Source organism: Euprymna scolopes, chromosome 12 (genome assembly GCF_053919585.1).
Source record: "Euprymna scolopes isolate OS-2025 chromosome 12, ASM5391958v1, whole genome shotgun sequence".
Taxonomy (NCBI): domain Eukaryota; kingdom Metazoa; phylum Mollusca; class Cephalopoda; order Sepiida; family Sepiolidae; genus Euprymna; species Euprymna scolopes.
In genome coordinates, this window is record NC_136493.1 from 11,960,596 (window position 1) to 11,978,746 (window position 18,151).

At 28.9% G+C, this 18,151-nt stretch overlaps 1 protein-coding gene across 1 annotated transcript in view; it reads right to left on the minus strand.

Moving 5' to 3' along the window:
- LOC145291189 (putative sodium-coupled neutral amino acid transporter 11) overlaps positions 1-18,151 on the minus strand; it is a 252,395-nt gene that overhangs the window by 13,192 nt on the left and 221,052 nt on the right. Inside the window, exons 10-11 of the mRNA XM_080136768.1 lie at positions 15,073-15,234; positions 11,777-11,889 (exon numbers count right to left, since the gene is read on the minus strand). Coding sequence (XP_079992894.1) covers positions 11,777-11,889; positions 15,073-15,234 — 275 coding nt within the window. The remainder of the gene's footprint in view (positions 1-11,776; positions 11,890-15,072; positions 15,235-18,151) is intronic.

Consider the following 18,151-nt stretch of genomic DNA (forward strand, 5'->3'; position numbering starts at 1 on the left):
ATATATTTTAGATATTACCAAAATATGAATCTATTTTAGATATTACCAAAATATGAATCTATTTTAGATAATACCAAAATATGAATATATTTTAGATAATACCAAAATATGAATATATTTTAGATAATACCAAAATATGAATATATTTTAGATAATACCAAAATATGAATATATTTTAGATAATACCAAAATATGAATATATTTTAGATATTACCAAAATATGAATATATTTTAGATATTACCAAAATATGAATATATTTTAGATAATACCAAAATATGAATATATTTTTGATATTACCAAAATATGAATATATTTTAGATATTACCAAAATATGAATATATTGTAGATATTACCAAAATATGAATATATTTTAGATATTACCAAAATAGAAATATATTTTAGATATTACCAAAATATGAATATATTTTAGATATGAATATATTTTAGATATTACCAAATATGAATATATTTTTGATATTACCAAAATATGAATATATTTTAGATAATACCAAAATATGAATATATTTTAGATAATACCAAAATATTAATATATTTTAGATAATACCAAAATATGAATATATTTTAGATATTACCAAAATATGAATATATTTTAGATATGAATATATTTTAGATATTACCAAATATGAATATATTTTAGATATTACCAAAATATGAATATATTTTAGATAATACCAAAATATGAATATATTTTAGATATTACCAAAATATGAATATATTTTAGATATTACCAAAATATGAATATATTTTAGATATTACCAAAATATGAATATATTTTAGATAATACCAAAATATGAATATATTTTAGATATTACCAAAATATGAATATATTTTAGATAATACCAAAATATGAATATATTTTAGATATTACCAAAATATGAATATATTTTAGATATGAATATATTTTAGATATTACCAAATATGAATATATTTTTGATATTACCAAAATATGAATATATTTTAGATAATACCAAAATATGAATATATTTTAGATAATACCAAAATATGAATATATTTTAGATATTACCAAAATATGAATATATTTTAGATATGAATATATTTTAGATATTACCAAATATGAATATATTTTTGATATTACCAAAATATGAATATATTTTAGATATTACCAAAATATGAATATATTTTAGATATTACCAAAATATGAATATATTTTAGATATTACCAAAATATGAATATATTTTAGATAATACCAAAATATGAATATATTTTAGATATTACCAAAATATGAATATATTTTAGATATTACCAAAATATGAATATATTTTAGATATTACCAAAATATGAATATATTTTAGATATTACCAAAATATGAATATATTTTAGATATTACCAAAATATGAATATATTTGAGATATTACCAAAATATGAATATATTTTAGATATTACCAAAATATGAATATATTTTAGATATTACCAAAATATGAATATATTTTAGATATTACCAAATATGAATATATTTTTGATATTACCAAAATATGAATATATTTTAGATATTACCAAAATATGAATATATTTTAGATAATACCAAAATATGAATATATTTTAGATATGAATATATTTTAGATATTACCAAATATGAATATATTTTAGATATTACCAAAATATGAATATATTTTAGATAATACCAAAATATGAATATATTTTAGATATTACCAAAATATGAATATATTTTAGATATGAATATATTTTAGATATTACCAAATATGAATATATTTTTGATATTACCAAAATATGAATATATTTTAGATAATACCAAAATATGAATATATTTTAGATAATACCAAAATATGAATATATTTTAGATATTACCAAAATATGAATATATTTTAGATATGAATATATTTTAGATATTACCAAATATGAATATATTTTAGATATTACCAAAATATGAATATATTTTAGATATTACCAAAATATGAATATATTTTAGATATTACCAAAATATGAATATATTTTAGATATTACCAAAATATGAATATATTTTAGATAATACCAAAATATGAATATATTTTAGATATTACCAAAATATGAATATATTTTAGATATTACCAAAATATGAATATATTTTAGATATGAATATATTTTAGATATTACCAAATATGAATATATTTTTGATATTACCAAAATATGAATATATTTTAGATAATACCAAAATATGAATATATTTTAGATAATACCAAAATATGAATATATTTTAGATAATACCAAAATATGAATATATTTTAGATATTACCAAAATATGAATATATTTTAGATATTACCAAAATATGAATATATTTTAGATAATACCAAAATATGAATATATTTTTGATATTACCAAAATATGAATATATTTTAGATATTACCAAAATATGAATATATTTTAGATATTACCAAAATATGAATATATTTTAGATATTACCAAAATAGAAATATATTTTAGATATTACCAAAATATGAATATATTTTAGATATGAATATATTTTAGATATTACCAAATATGAATATATTTTTGATATTACCAAAATATGAATATATTTTAGATAATACCAAAATATGAATATATTTTAGATAATACCAAAATATTAATATATTTTAGATAATACCAAAATATGAATATATTTTAGATATTACCAAAATATGAATATATTTTAGATATGAATATATTTTAGATATTACCAAATATGAATATATTTTAGATATTACCAAAATATGAATATATTTTAGATAATACCAAAATATGAATATATTTTAGATATTACCAAAATATGAATATATTTTAGATATTACCAAAATATGAATATATTTTAGATATTACCAAAATATGAATATATTTTAGATAATACCAAAATATGAATATATTTTAGATATTACCAAAATATGAATATATTTTAGATAATACCAAAATATGAATATATTTTAGATATTACCAAAATATGAATATATTTTAGATATGAATATATTTTAGATATTACCAAATATGAATATATTTTTGATATTACCAAAATATGAATATATTTTAGATAATACCAAAATATGAATATATTTTAGATAATACCAAAATATGAATATATTTTAGATATTACCAAAATATGAATATATTTTAGATATGAATATATTTTAGATATTACCAAATATGAATATATTTTTGATATTACCAAAATATGAATATATTTTAGATATTACCAAAATATGAATATATTTTAGATATTACCAAAATATGAATATATTTTAGATAATACCAAAATATGAATATATTTTAGATATTACCAAAATATGAATATATTTTAGATATTACCAAAATATGAATATATTTTAGATATTACCAAAATATGAATATATTTTAGATATTACCAAAATATGAATATATTTTAGATATTACCAAAATATGAATATATTTTAGATATTACCAAAATATGAATATATTTTAGATAATACCAAAATATGAATATATTTTAGATATTACCAAAATATGAATATATTTTAGATATTACCAAAATATGAATATATTTTAGATATGAATATATTTTAGATATTACCAAATATGAATATATTTTTGATATTACCAAAATATGAATATATTTTAGATAATACCAAAATATGAATATATTTTAGATAATACCAAAATATGAATATATTTTAGATATTACCAAAATATGAATATATTTTAGATATGAATATATTTTAGATGTTACCAAATATGAATATATTTTTGATATTACCAAAATATGAATATATTTTAGATAATACCAAAATATGAATATATTTTAGATAATACCAAAATATGAATATATTTTAGATATTACCAAAATTTGAATATATTTTAGATATGAATATATTTTAGATATTACCAAATATGAATATATTTTAGATATTACCAAAATATGAATATATTTTAGATATTACCAAAATATGAATATATTTTAGATATTACCAAAATATGAATATATTTTAGATATGAATATATTTTAGATATTACCAAATATGAATATATTTTTGATATTACCAAAATATGAATATATTTTAGATAATATCAAAATATGAATATATTTTAGATAATACCAAAATATGAATATATTTTAGATATTACCAAAATATGAATATATTTTAGATATGAATATATTTTAGATATTACCAAATATGAATATATTTTTGATATTACCAAAATATGAATATATTTTAGATATTACCAAAATATGAATATATTTTAGATATTACCAAAATATGAATATATTTTAGATATTACCAAAATATGAATATATTTTAGATATTACCAAAATATGAATATATTTTAGATATTACCAAAATATGAATTTCAACCTACGGATTTCCATTGACTTCCTCTATCTATTTGATTGTCCAGAACTTTGTTGCTATAATTATTCCCATTTGCTATGCAATTTCAAAAACTTTTCTTTTTCTTTTTTATTTATTTATTTATTTTTTTTTAATTACATTTTCACCCCAAACAAGGCATATTGCCACTTTGTTGTAGGGGGATACTATCAGGTTAATGGGCATCAGGGGTGCTGTGTAGGGAGTTGGGCAGCAAGATGTCGGTTCACGTTGCACTTGAACTTCTGCATGTCAGTACAGTTGAGGAAGCAGGGACCTGGCAGGGAATTTTAAAGTCTAACTATCCTGGGGAAGAAACTACTGGAGTAGAAGGTCCTCTTACATCTAGGGATCTCCACTGTGAAGGGGTGGGATTTAGCTGCTTGTCGGGTTTGTTAGGGGTATTTACGTCGATGGGGGGAAAAGTGCTTGCAGTTCGTCAGAGCATTCACCATTAAAGTACTTGTAGAAAAGGCAGAGGGATTCATCATTTCGTCGATGGGACAGGGGCTGAAGTTTAGATGACAGTTCAGGACCTATCAGATTGGTGACTCTCTTTCGAACCTTGTCTAGGAGCGAGAGACTAGTGGTAGATGCACCAGCCCAAATATGACAATACTTCATACATGGGCGAATGGTGGCCTTATAGAGGTATAAGATACTTTTGAGCGTTAGTATCTTTCTAGCACGGTAGAGAGAACCTACCTTCTTCGCAGCGGTCCTGGCAATACTCTCAATGTAATTGTTCCAACTCATGTTTCCTGAGAGCATTAGGCCAAGGAGTTTAAAACATGTACTTTCAGATAAAGAGTCATTGGCCATTGGTAGTAGAGAAGGTTTCTTGTAATTATTGAAGGAAACGAGTTTTGTCTTGGCAGCATTGAATGTGACCATCCATTTATGTCCCCATTCCACTACAGATCGGAGGTCATCCTCTAGTGCTTCTGCCATTTCTTTAGAGATGTGTTCATTTGTTTTCCTGTCGTGTCTGTTATAGAGTATGGTGTCGTCAGCATATATACCCATCTCACAGGCAATTTTGTCGGGGAGGTCATTTATGAATTTCATGCAACTGTTAGTAGTCATATTTTGCAGTTTCATTTTATGCTTGAAATAGCATTTCATCCTTATATTGTGCTATTATTTTTCCTCTGATGAGAAATAAATGAGACTCAGCAGATTAAGGATTTCTTAATTTTTGATTTAGTATTCCTTGTCGGATAATAAAATTTCTGTTTTTTCCTTAGATGTAGATTTTAAAATTATATAAGCTTTTCTCTATTTTTGGATAATTGAGCTTTTTTATCTGGTTTGGATTGTTTATATAAAAAATATTTATATCTTACTTTAAGTTTATTTTCATACTAAACTTAGTTCTTTATATATATATAACTACTTCATTTATTCACATAAATTTAATATACGAAAGTATAAATTTATGCGTAAACTTTAAGTATTTACTTCAAAAGTGCTCAATACGTAGGTAGAGCTAGTTAGTAATTTCTAAAATATATATGGCGATTAAGCTACACTGAATATTCTGCGTTTCATCCAACTATAGGATTCGTCAGGCTTATGCGCGAATTCTGTGGTTGCATCTTGTTTTTATATATGTTGAGGATTTCTAGTTAGCCAATCAGCTTTCTAGTATCCACCGCGCCCCTTCCTATCAGCCAATAGGCATGCATTTTATCAAACAAAGGATCTGTTTTAGAACTAGGTTAGTGGTTTTAGGTAGACGTTCTCTTTTTTTTTTTTGTATATATACATATACCTATGTGTACACACATACATGCACATATATATACATATATGTGTGTGATCGTTTATGTATATTCATGTTTATTTAATTTATTTATTTGTTTGTTTTCTATTGTTAGTTTTAAAGCTATTTTGTATCGCTATCCTAGAGTAAGTTTTATTTTGTGAACACAGTTGTTTGCTATTTCTCGCCTACAGTTTAATAGATTTTGAGGTTCTTTAAAGTACAGGATAGAAAATTTTTCATGGAGGCATAATTTACATGGGTCGTCTAAGTGTCTGCATGTGGTAGCTTGTCTCATTATTTTCCATTCGTTCTACCGGCGAATGTCCGCTTTCTTTGAGTTCCCAGTATTTATTCGCTAGTGTTGTTTTTATACGTCTACCTAAAACCACTAACCTAGTTCTAAAACAGATCCTTTGTTTGATAAAATGTATGCCTATTGGCTGATAGGAAGGGGCGCGGTGGATACTAGAAAGCTGATTGGCTAACTAGAAATCCTCAACATATATAAAAACAAGATGCAACCACAGAATTCGCGCATAAGCCTGACGAATCCTATAGTTGGATGAAACGCAGAATATTCAGTGTAGCTTAATCGCCATATATATTTTAGAAATTACTATATATATATATATATATATATATATATATATATACGACTACTTCATTTAATCACATAAATTAATATACGAAAGTATAAATTTATGCGTAAACTTTAAGTATTTACTTCAACAGTGCTCAATACATAGGTATAAAATATAATTAATTGCCATATAAAATATATATTAATTGCCATATACATTAAAATGTGATATCCATACATATATATAAAAAAAAACTCTTAGCAGTAACGAAAAAATCTTACCTCTGATGTACATAAAAATTATTTAAATGTCCTTTCTGATTAATCATAAAATGCCCAGGAAATGTTTCTTCTGATTAATCTTACATGTTATGTTGAAATTAGTAGTACAAATTCTAATGCACCACTATCGCCACTACCACCACCGTCACCATCAACTATCCACCACCACCACTGCTGCCTCAATCTCCGCCACAACGACCGCCACCACAGCAACCACCATGTCAGGCAGCACCTCCACTGCCGCCACCAACACAACCACTGCCACCACCGCACTGACCAACGCTGCCGCTATCCACCACCACTACCGCCGATACCAACACAACCGCCGCCACCACATTAATTAATTGTTAGTGTTCTGTAAGGGTTAACTATGCCAATTTGGGTTGAGCGGTGCCAGTTTTTTTCCTGGTTTTTCGATGTTATGTAATAATTTTTTAATAAAACAGTGTTTTTCTGTCTACATTTGGAAAAACTGCAAAGTCTTTTTCCAGAAATGACGTCATGATGATGGTTGTGGAGATGGAGAATGAGCACGATTATGTTTCTTTTAAAAGTGTTCCGGAGCCGTCTAGGATTTCCAAACCTTCTGTTTTAGGCAGGGGTAAGAGGAGTAGTATCTGTTTTGTGGTTACAATGTAATCTCCCATGCATTATCTCCTTCGGTTTTGTTTGGGCGGGGATGGAGGGAAATAGTGTTCGTTTTGTTCCTACAATGCCAGGCTTACAAAACATTATTTTCTTTTACTTTGTCTTGTAATGGTTTACATGTAATATCCATACACATACGGAAAAAAAAATTCTTAGCAGTAACGAAAAAATCTTAACTATGGCGTACATAAAAATTATTAAAACTGAAAATCACGTCAAATTATCGAGTAGTAAAACTTTTCAATAATAACCAAGGTGCTTGTGCAGTATAGCACTCATATTAAAAACAAGCAAACTCTTAGCTGTAACATACTGAAAAGTTAGCTCAACAGAAAATCACAGAAAATAATCAAAGAGTTTCATGTTTAATAAGAAATAAGGTTCTTGGACAGAAATCGTCTCAAGAAAGAAGGTACGTGTGATATAACACTCATATGAAAAACATGATATAGCACTCATATGAAAAACATGATATAGCACTCATATGAAAAACATGATATAACACTCATATGAAAAACATGATATAACACTCATATGAAAAACATGATATAACACTCATATGAAAAACATGATATAACACTCATATGAAAAACATGATATAACACTCATATGAAAAACATGATATAACACTCATATGAAAAACATGATATAACACTCATATGAAAAACATGATATAACACTCATATGAAAAACATGATATAACACTCATATGAAAAAAATTATATACCACTCATATGAAAAACATGATATAACACTCATATGAAAAACATGATATAACACTCATATGAAAAACATGATATAACACTCATATGAAAAACATGATATAACACTCATATGAAAAACATGATATAACACTCATATGAAAAACATGATATAACACTCATATGAAAAACATGATATAACACTCATATGAAAAACATGATATAACACTCATATGAAAAACATGATATAACACTCATATGAAAAACATGATATAGCACTCATATGAAAAACATGATATAACACTCATATGAAAAACATGATATAACACTCATATGAAAAACATGATATAGCACTCATATGAAAAACATGATATAGCACTCATATGAAAAACATGATATAGCACTCATATGAAAAACATGATATAACACTCATATGAAAAACATGATATAACACTCATATGAAAAACATGATATAACACTCATATGAAAAACATGATATAACACTCATATGAAAAACATGATATAACACTCATATGAAAAACATGATATAACACTCATATGAAAAACATGATATAACACTCATATGAAAAACATGATATAGCACTCATATGAAAAACATGATATAGCACTCATATGAAAAACATGATATAGCACTCATATGAAAAACATGATATAGCACTCATATGAAAAACATGATATAGCACTCATATGAAAAACAAACAAAATCTTACATGTGACACTTCATAAAAGTTTTTCAAACCGAAAATCACGTTAAATCATTGAGTAGTATGACTTTTCATTGTTTTCTCATGTAGGTAGAATACTGTACAAGTACCTTATTTCTCCTCATATTATTATGAAAACGGGTGGAGAAAACAGAAGGGGTATAAGGAATCAGTCACGGAAATGGCTAAGGTACTTTACGATTTTCAAATCACTTAGTTTATATATATGAGTGCATGGTGTAATTTCGGTAATTGCTGAAGCAGTTTACTATCTAAGCATGACTGTATTTCATATATATTTTTTAAGAGAGGGGGGACGATAAGAAGTCAATCCCAAAAATGGTTTAAGCAATTTATGATCTAAAAATCATTAATTTCATCTAACAAATTAATGAATTAAGAATATTTATGAAATATGTAAGTATAGTCATATCATCTGTGAACATTGTACACTTTTATTTTTTCATTAATCGAATTCCACCAATTACTATTCCGTTCCATTTTGTTACCATTATAAAAAAAAAATCGCAAAAGTTGACATGTAACATGTTTCTGACAAATCTTATTACTTACATGCCAAATTATCAAGAAAAGATTGTGATGTGGTTATTACAGATTTACAAGTCATTTTGATTAAATTATATTTCTAGAAAAAAGTGATGCCTTACTATAGTTCTATTTCTTGTAATAATATATCTCAAGCAGTTATTCATATTTGTCTACAAAAATATTTATTTTTTAGTTCATGGACTAATCAGAACTAATATTACACTTATTCTATTGTTTGCTCGTGTGACGATGATTTCAACTACCGTGGAATTTCCACGGGTTCTGCTAGTCTTATTTTAATTTTCTACTGCATATATTCTTTTATTTTTATTTTATTTTTATTTTTATTTTTTTTTTTACACAGTGATCACCACTTATCAAGGCCCGGAAGCCACTCAGGGATAAGGGTTATTGCAAGTACATTACGTTAGTGTGGAGATTTGATGAAGTGTTTACTTAAGGGGGCGGTTCATTAGGAATTTGTTAACATTAGACTTGAAGACATCCAAGTTATAGTCCGGAGGGAAGCAGGCGGACGGAACAGAGTTCCACAGGCGTGCAGTTCTAAGAAAGAAGCTTTGTTCTATTATGCAGTTCTAAGAAAGAAGCTTTATTCTATTTTATTAATTTTTATTATTATATTATATTATTATTAATTATCAACAATATGTTTTTTTTTTAATCAAAATTGATATTTCATGACAACAACTCTTAGATATAATTTTAAATTAGTTTTATTGTGATTTACTATTTTTTAGATATGTTTTGAATAATATCGGCACATCATTTTCTTTTTTAAATGCATGTGCATATATATAAAATTAGGTATGTATTTATACTTATATTTTGCTTAGATAGAGACTATAAATAGAGTTATGACTGAGTGTTGTGGCAGTCATAGCCACAGTATCAGACGCAAACTTACTGTAACATATTTGTGTACTTCTGTAAATGTACTCTCATAAACATATCACTGTGTTGTCTTTATTATTTGCCCTCTAAGAACATCACAACAACTATATATCGAGTTTAATCTGCACAAGGGGATATAATTAAGTCCACAAATTTTATTTTTATTTTTAAATAATAAAAAATAAGAAAAGCAAATCGAATTTATAAAACTGACTGTGTGTGTGTGTGTGTGTGTGAATGTGTGTGTGTATCTCCATTTTCTTCAAAGTGCATCTTCTCCAAAATGCAAGATTGCAAAGTGGTGTGAGACAGGTCAAATGACTGCATTTTTTTGTGGACCATTCCTTTATGGTTTTTAACTGGTAAAAACAGCTGTTAAGGAGTTAAATTTAAAAAAAAATTGTAACTTGGTAGGTGTAAGTCGACTAAACGTTTTATTTATAGACATAATACATTAAAGTCGATACATTTTAAACTATGTCTTATCTATCTGATGATAGCTCAAACGATAATGACTAAGACTGGAGTACTGTATGTTTTGGTTTCGATTCTAGCTAATGGCACCCAAATCATTTTCCTTTTGTATTTTTGAAATCACTACTATATTGTGAGTCTATTGGGTACAATATCATATGTAACAATATCATAAGTAACAATATCATATGTAACAATATCATATGTAACAATATCATATGTAACAATATCATAAGTAACAATATCATATGTAACAATCAATAGAGAATTGACTCTATAATAATAAATACAAAATCTGCATAAATCAAAATATTACATCTAAGCATATTTTATAATCAGGCAACGCCGGGCGGCCAGCTAGTATATGTACATGCTATGAACAATTATTGTCGATGCTTATCATTGGTTTAGATTTGTTCAAAAAATAAAAACATAAAAGAGGAATCACCAACTAGAATGACGATGTAACATTTCTGAGAGAGGTAATGGTAGCTATGTGGTTAATGATACAGACTGAAAATCTGGGTGTGCCAAGTTCAAATCCAGTTCGTTCCACAGAAACACTTTCACTTACGACATTGGCAACCTTCATGTCCTCTTTCTTGTAAGTAATCAATTTCTTTCTAGAAAAAAATTCAAGCTAGAAACATATCGGGGAAACCAATGCCAACAATAGAATCATCTGACTCAAAGAAAATGAAAGAACAATATTTTTTTATTTAACTTTTGCAATATTTGGAAAAGTCTAGTTATTTAATCAATCATGAAAAGATGTTTTGTTACCTCTCTGCATACAAAACACTCGACTGGGAAGGTAAGCATGATGGTGATCGTATAAACAATACGAGCAACGTTAACAAGGCTGTCATTGTAGCAGTAGTTTTCCAGTAAGTCACCTGAAATAGAGAATTCAAAAATATTCAGGAAATCTAAGAATATAATTACAATTGTCGGCACAACAATATTGACACGTTTCTTCAGCAAACAATTGTTAAATATCTGTCTTAGGGATAACATCTGGCTAATTGATGCAGATACACTCATCAAGCTGGAAGAATAATATCTAGTTGATTAACATAAATACACCCAGCACGGTTGGAAGAACACCATCTAGTTGACTGACATAAATACACCCAGCACGGCTGGAAGAATAATATCCAGTTAATTGACGCAGATATACTGTCGGAATTTTATCTCGCTTCCCGATAAATTTGACGCTAAAGTAACTAAGCTGAAAAAAAAAATGACAGCATGGAATAAAAGAGGGGAGGGGTAAAGAATGAAATATAAAGGTCTTGATTTGAAACGAAGAAGAAATTTTATTTACAATAAATTGTAAATTTCTCCCTTTGCGGGCATTAAAATTAAGAAACGCCAAGGTAATATATTATGAAAAAAAATAACATGTAATGAAAAAAATAACACTGGTTCTTATAAAGATGTGTGTATCCATTAACGAATTCAATAATATTCAAAATAGTATCTCCTAATCACACTCGCATATGAAATTAATTTTAGGAGCGTACTCACAAATTCAAAGCCACTCAGGCACGTGCCTTTTTCTTTTTTTTTGTTTAAAGTCCTTTTAGAATTTTCTCTTCCTCCATGTTAGCGTGCAAACCGTAGACACACACAGATGGATTTCAGGAGCAAAACCTTGTCGCTTGTCTGGATAGGAGATTCCAAAATTCCTTGTCACGTATAAAGGTATTTTCTTTAAAACAATTTCACTTCCTCTAAAATACGCACAAAACCGTAGTCACGTAGTTAATTTTCAGAAGTCTGTCTCGTCACAACCGAGTATTAATTTATTGCTGGGTTTTCTTCTTTGAAGGAGGCTCATCAAAATTCCATTTTCAGTGCCGGGCAATGAACCACGTTCACTCTCCACGTCAGCAGAATTTCAAAAGAGGAAGAATCTCACGCTGGGCTCATGACATCATTACAGAGCTAGCATTTCCCTTTTCTCAAATTAAAGGGAGTTTTGTACAAACCCAAAATATACGAAACTAAAAATCATAAAGGATACAAAATACAAAAAATCATATATAAGAATCAGATAAAAAAATAAATGTAAACAGGGAGGAATGCACCATTATTGGTACAAAACAAATTCCAACAATATCAGTACAGATACATGCACATGAATAGGACTTAATATATATTCATTTGCTGAATCAACAATAGATGACTGAAAACGTTTAGGTGTAATTTGTGCCCACATGCTAATTTGGAATTATTTTATTTTTTTACAAATCCTGAATGTAAAAAAAGTTATTACAGCAGGAAGTAAAGAAATTTAACTAAGGAGAACTACCAAAAATTCGAGAAGATTGAGAAGATGAACTGAAACAACATGCAAGTTAACCAATGAAAAATGGAAAGAAAAATGGAACGTGGCAATTGACCTCTAAAATTACTTGATCTTCCCACTGGTCCTTACACAGCAAAGACCAGACCTTGTTGTGCGAAATGAGAAAAAAGAAGGTTGGAAGTTGATTGTACCCTGAGAGGATAATTTTGCAATTGCAGAAAACAGAAAATATGAGCAATATGGTGATTTACTGATTGAATGCCAGAAAAAGAGATGAGATATGAAATATTATTATTTGGTTATGGGAGCTCGAAAATATGTTGAGCGAAAGATAAGCAACATTTTTTTGTTGTACAAACGCAGAATTAAAAACATTTTTAGAAGTACTTATTAGTTTACTGTTTTTTTTTTTATGTGAGAGTGATAATTTTTTCGTAGAACCTTCATCCTTTATCAGTAAAAGTTATGAAATGCTAAATCTTGTTTAAATTAATTTGTTAGTTGAAAATTTTTGTTATTCATCTTTATTTTCCCACAGTCTGATTCTTGGCTAATAAACAAACTTTATGACAGACATACAAGAAGCAGCAGGAAAGGCATCATACTGGATCTGGTTGAAAAGATTTTGGTTTTTGTTTCATTTTACCTTTCTGATGCATATCCGTGTCCATGTTTTTCCTTAGTGCCCGTTCCAGGGACGCAACAAAACCTAATTGACTCTAAGAAATAAATCAAATCTTCCATTGTTCCTGAATAAAACAAGTGAAGCATGCATGGTCCTCAGTGACTGCGCAGTGAATGAGGCATACAAATATGACTACATTCAGCCCCCCCCCCATTTAGCTCCAAAAGTCCCCAGAGGATGTTAAATTCTGGTGAAAATGAACAAACGGTGCAGTTTTAGGCCTTAACATATGTAAATTTAAGTTCTGCACCATGTAAAAAAAGAAATGACTAAGTCCATCATTTGTCTCCCTCATTTAGCCCAAAAGTCCTCAAAGCTTTAACATATTTAAATTTAAGTCCAGCACCATACAAAACTGCTAAATAGACATATACAGATAAATTTGAACAAATATGGTAAAATAGTCCAAAAAATGCCCCTGTGGTACACCCAAGAGTTATCACAAAGCATAGGCAAACAAAATTATATACAAATTAGTTACAATTTTTCAGAAAGTTTTATAAAAATCCAAGGCATCAATTTTTTTTTAATAAGCACAAAAGTGTCAATTTTAGCCATTTTAACCTGAAAGGCACTCCTAGGGGGAAGGGGGCAATCAGAGTTTTCCCAGAAAATCCATTCTGTTACATTTTTTTTACTCATATCATGTTTTATGTTTGTGCAAAATTTCAAAAAATTCCAATGAGAAGTTATTGAGAAAAGTGCGGACAGACGAACGGACAAACAGACAAGGGTGAATTCACAATTTGCAATATTTTTGACTAATGAGAGATATGGTCCCTCACAGTTGGGAGATTCTATTTATAAACGCTGCTGCTAGGAACTGACAAATCAAATTAATTCACGTTCTGCTACCAACCAATCAGAAACCATAATCCTTTTGTCAGAGGACCAAAAAAGGAACAACATCTCTATGACAACTACGATCATCTTCTTAACTAGATATCATCATCAGATGAGCAGCTTTCTTCTGTTCGCAACACAATGCCGGCCAATTGTTTATATGAAGACAGAAGAACACACAACACAATGTAATGCAATTATCCCGTTATGCTACAATAGGTCCACCATTGCACTTACCTTGTGTATATCCTGTGAATGACACGTAGCCAACAATGCCAAAAAGCAAAGTAAAAACTGTGGCGGCAGCAATGCTTGCATGGGTGACAGTTCCCCATCGCGCCGTCGTTGGGTTCTCTAAAGACATGTGAATCATGAATGTATTGTGATGACAAACGTAAGCTGAAAATATAATAAAAAAATTGAATTTATTGAAAAAAAATAATTTAAAAATTGAATTTATTGAAAAAATAAAAAATTGTACTGAAAAAATAATTAAAAAAAATTGAATTTATTGAAACGATAATATAAAATTAAATTTTTTGAAAAGAATAATAAAAAAATTGTAATTTACAGAAAAAATAAGTAAAAAAAATGAATTTATTGAAAAAATAAGTAAAAAATTGAATTTATTGAAAAATAAGTAAAAAACATTGAATTTATTGACAAAATAAGTAAAAAAAAATTGAATTTATTGTAAAAATAAGTAAAAAAAAATTGAATTTATTGTAAAAATAAGTAAAAAAATTGAATTTATTGTAAAAATAATAAAAAATAAATAAAAAATAATAGAATAAAATAAAAATTATCTACAAAAAATGTCTTTTACTAACTGCATAGCGCAAATAGGAAGGGTTATAACTTAAGCCTTAACTTTCTTAAAGTGGTTCAACATCTCAGAGATTTTCTGTAGCTTTTTCTCAGTTGTTGTTTTGTTGTTAGTTCACACAAATAGAAAACATCTTCAATTGTTATTGTAAAGTCTGTGTTCGCAAACATAAGATTGTTATTGTCGTTTCATTTGATTGATGCCAACAAGGAAACATGATGAAATAAAAGCTATCTGAAAATATAACCAGAAATTCCTGGTCGTTTCTTTGGAAGAAATATTAATTTCAGCTTGTGGCAGAATAATCAACCAAAGCTCCAGATGAATGAAGGTAATGTTTCCCTGTTTGGCAATATATAATTCCCACAGAAGATTTTCTGTTCCTTTGTTGTTAAATGTTATACGTCGTGTTGAACTGTATATATATATATATATATATATATATATGTAAGCCTTTATGAACACCAGATGACACGAGGAAACATCACTATATACACAACTCATCATATACCTACCGAATCTTATATACACGTACGTATTGTACCACCCACAGCGTAACATACACACATATTCTGCCGCCGACATGTCATACAGAACACCCCCAACAATATAACCCTAGCTAAGATATTTTTTTATATAGGAATCATCACTTATCAAGCCCCAGACAAACCCGACAGGCAGCTAAATCCCACCCCCACACAGTAGAGATCCCTAGATGTGTGTGTGTGTGTGTGAAAGTGAACTGATGTGTTTGACTGTGTAAATTTGTCCATCTGTCCATCTGAAGCTTTGTCTTTACTCTCCTATGTCTTTGCTTTGTCTGTCTGTCTGTCTGTTTATATCAATTCCTCTTATGTAATCATTGACATAAATAAACATACTTTGCATCCAACCAATAAGAATTTTACAAATACTGACTGGAATTTTTTTTTGTTTACTAAAGCCTAATAAATTATTCTGTCTATCTTTCAAGAATGTCATAAATTTTAAATAGTTTTTTTATTAAAAAACTAACAGGTCCCTCGGTGTTGCACGGCCGTAAAATATGCTTAAATACGAGGGAGTGTGCAATAAGTAATGCCTCTGACCCACTTCCCATAGCAGTAGAGCAACGAAACTTGGCACAGTTATTAGTCTTTCTCTACATAGGAACCACCCAGAGTTATGCATTTCTCCCATCGTTTGATGCAGCTCTGGAGACCGTTTTTGTAGAACACCCCAAGTTGGTCCTCCAACCACGACGTGACTTCAGAAATCAAGGCTGCATCATCTGGGAAACGCTTTCCTTTCAAAAACAACTTCATGGCTGGGAAGAGGTGAAAGTCAGAGGGTGCAAGGTCAGGAGAGTAGGGAGGATGGGGAGGATTTCATAACCACACGCGCGTGTTTCTGATCTGGCGACATGTGAGTTGTGAACCGGAGCATTGTCCTGCAGGAAGATGGTACCTTTGCTGATCTTGCCCCCCCTCTTGATTTTGATAGCTTCCCTTAATTTCCTCAAAAGTGAAGCATAATAAACTCCTGTAATTGTGGTATCCTTTGCCAGGAAATCTGTCATCACAACTCCGTCCTGGTACCAGAAGACTGTGAGCATGACCTTGCCAGCGGAGGGCTGCACCCTTGCCTTCTTTGGAGGTGGTAAGTCCAAGTGCTTCCACTGCATTGACTGGGCTTTGGTCTCTGGATCATAGTGATGGACTCAGATTTCATCCTGTGTAATCAGTCTTTTGAAAAACTTATTCATCTTCTTGGCACATCTCCAAATTCATCCTCAAGCACTCGACGCGTTTTCGCTTCTGGAATGGTGTGAGCAACCTGGGAATCCATCTGGCAGACACCTTATGCATATGCAAATGGTCATGAATGATAGTTTCCACAGACCATGCACTAATCTTGACATCTTGGGCTATTTGGCGAATAGTAATGCGCCGATCTTCCAAAATGGCAGCCTCAACTTGACGGACAGATGCCTCATCAATGGCAGAAGGGGGGGGGGCGACCAGGTCTGGGAGCTGTTTCCACAGACTTCTGGCCATGTTTGCTATCACAATGCCAGCGTTTTACAAGGGCATATGATGGGGCATTATTAGCATAAGTTTCTTTCATTTCATCAAAAGTCTCCTGTGGTATGCGTCCTTTCAAATACAAAAACCGGATCACTGCTCGACATTCAACAGGCTCCATTTCACACCTGACTCAGTTTAAACACCTGTAAAAAGAAACCACATTTAGTTCAGAGCTGTAATTTGCCACATAACTCGTAGAGATATAAATCATTGCACATGCAAAATTTCAGCTAGATCAGACAACTGGAAGTGGGTCAAGGGCATTACTTATTGCACGCCCCTCGTATGATATTTTAATTTATGCAAATTTCATATTTATTATTTTATCGATTATTATATATTATATTGTACCCAATATACAGTAGTGATTGCAAAAGTAAAAAAAAATGATGTGGGTGCCATCAGCTAGAATCGAAACCAAAAC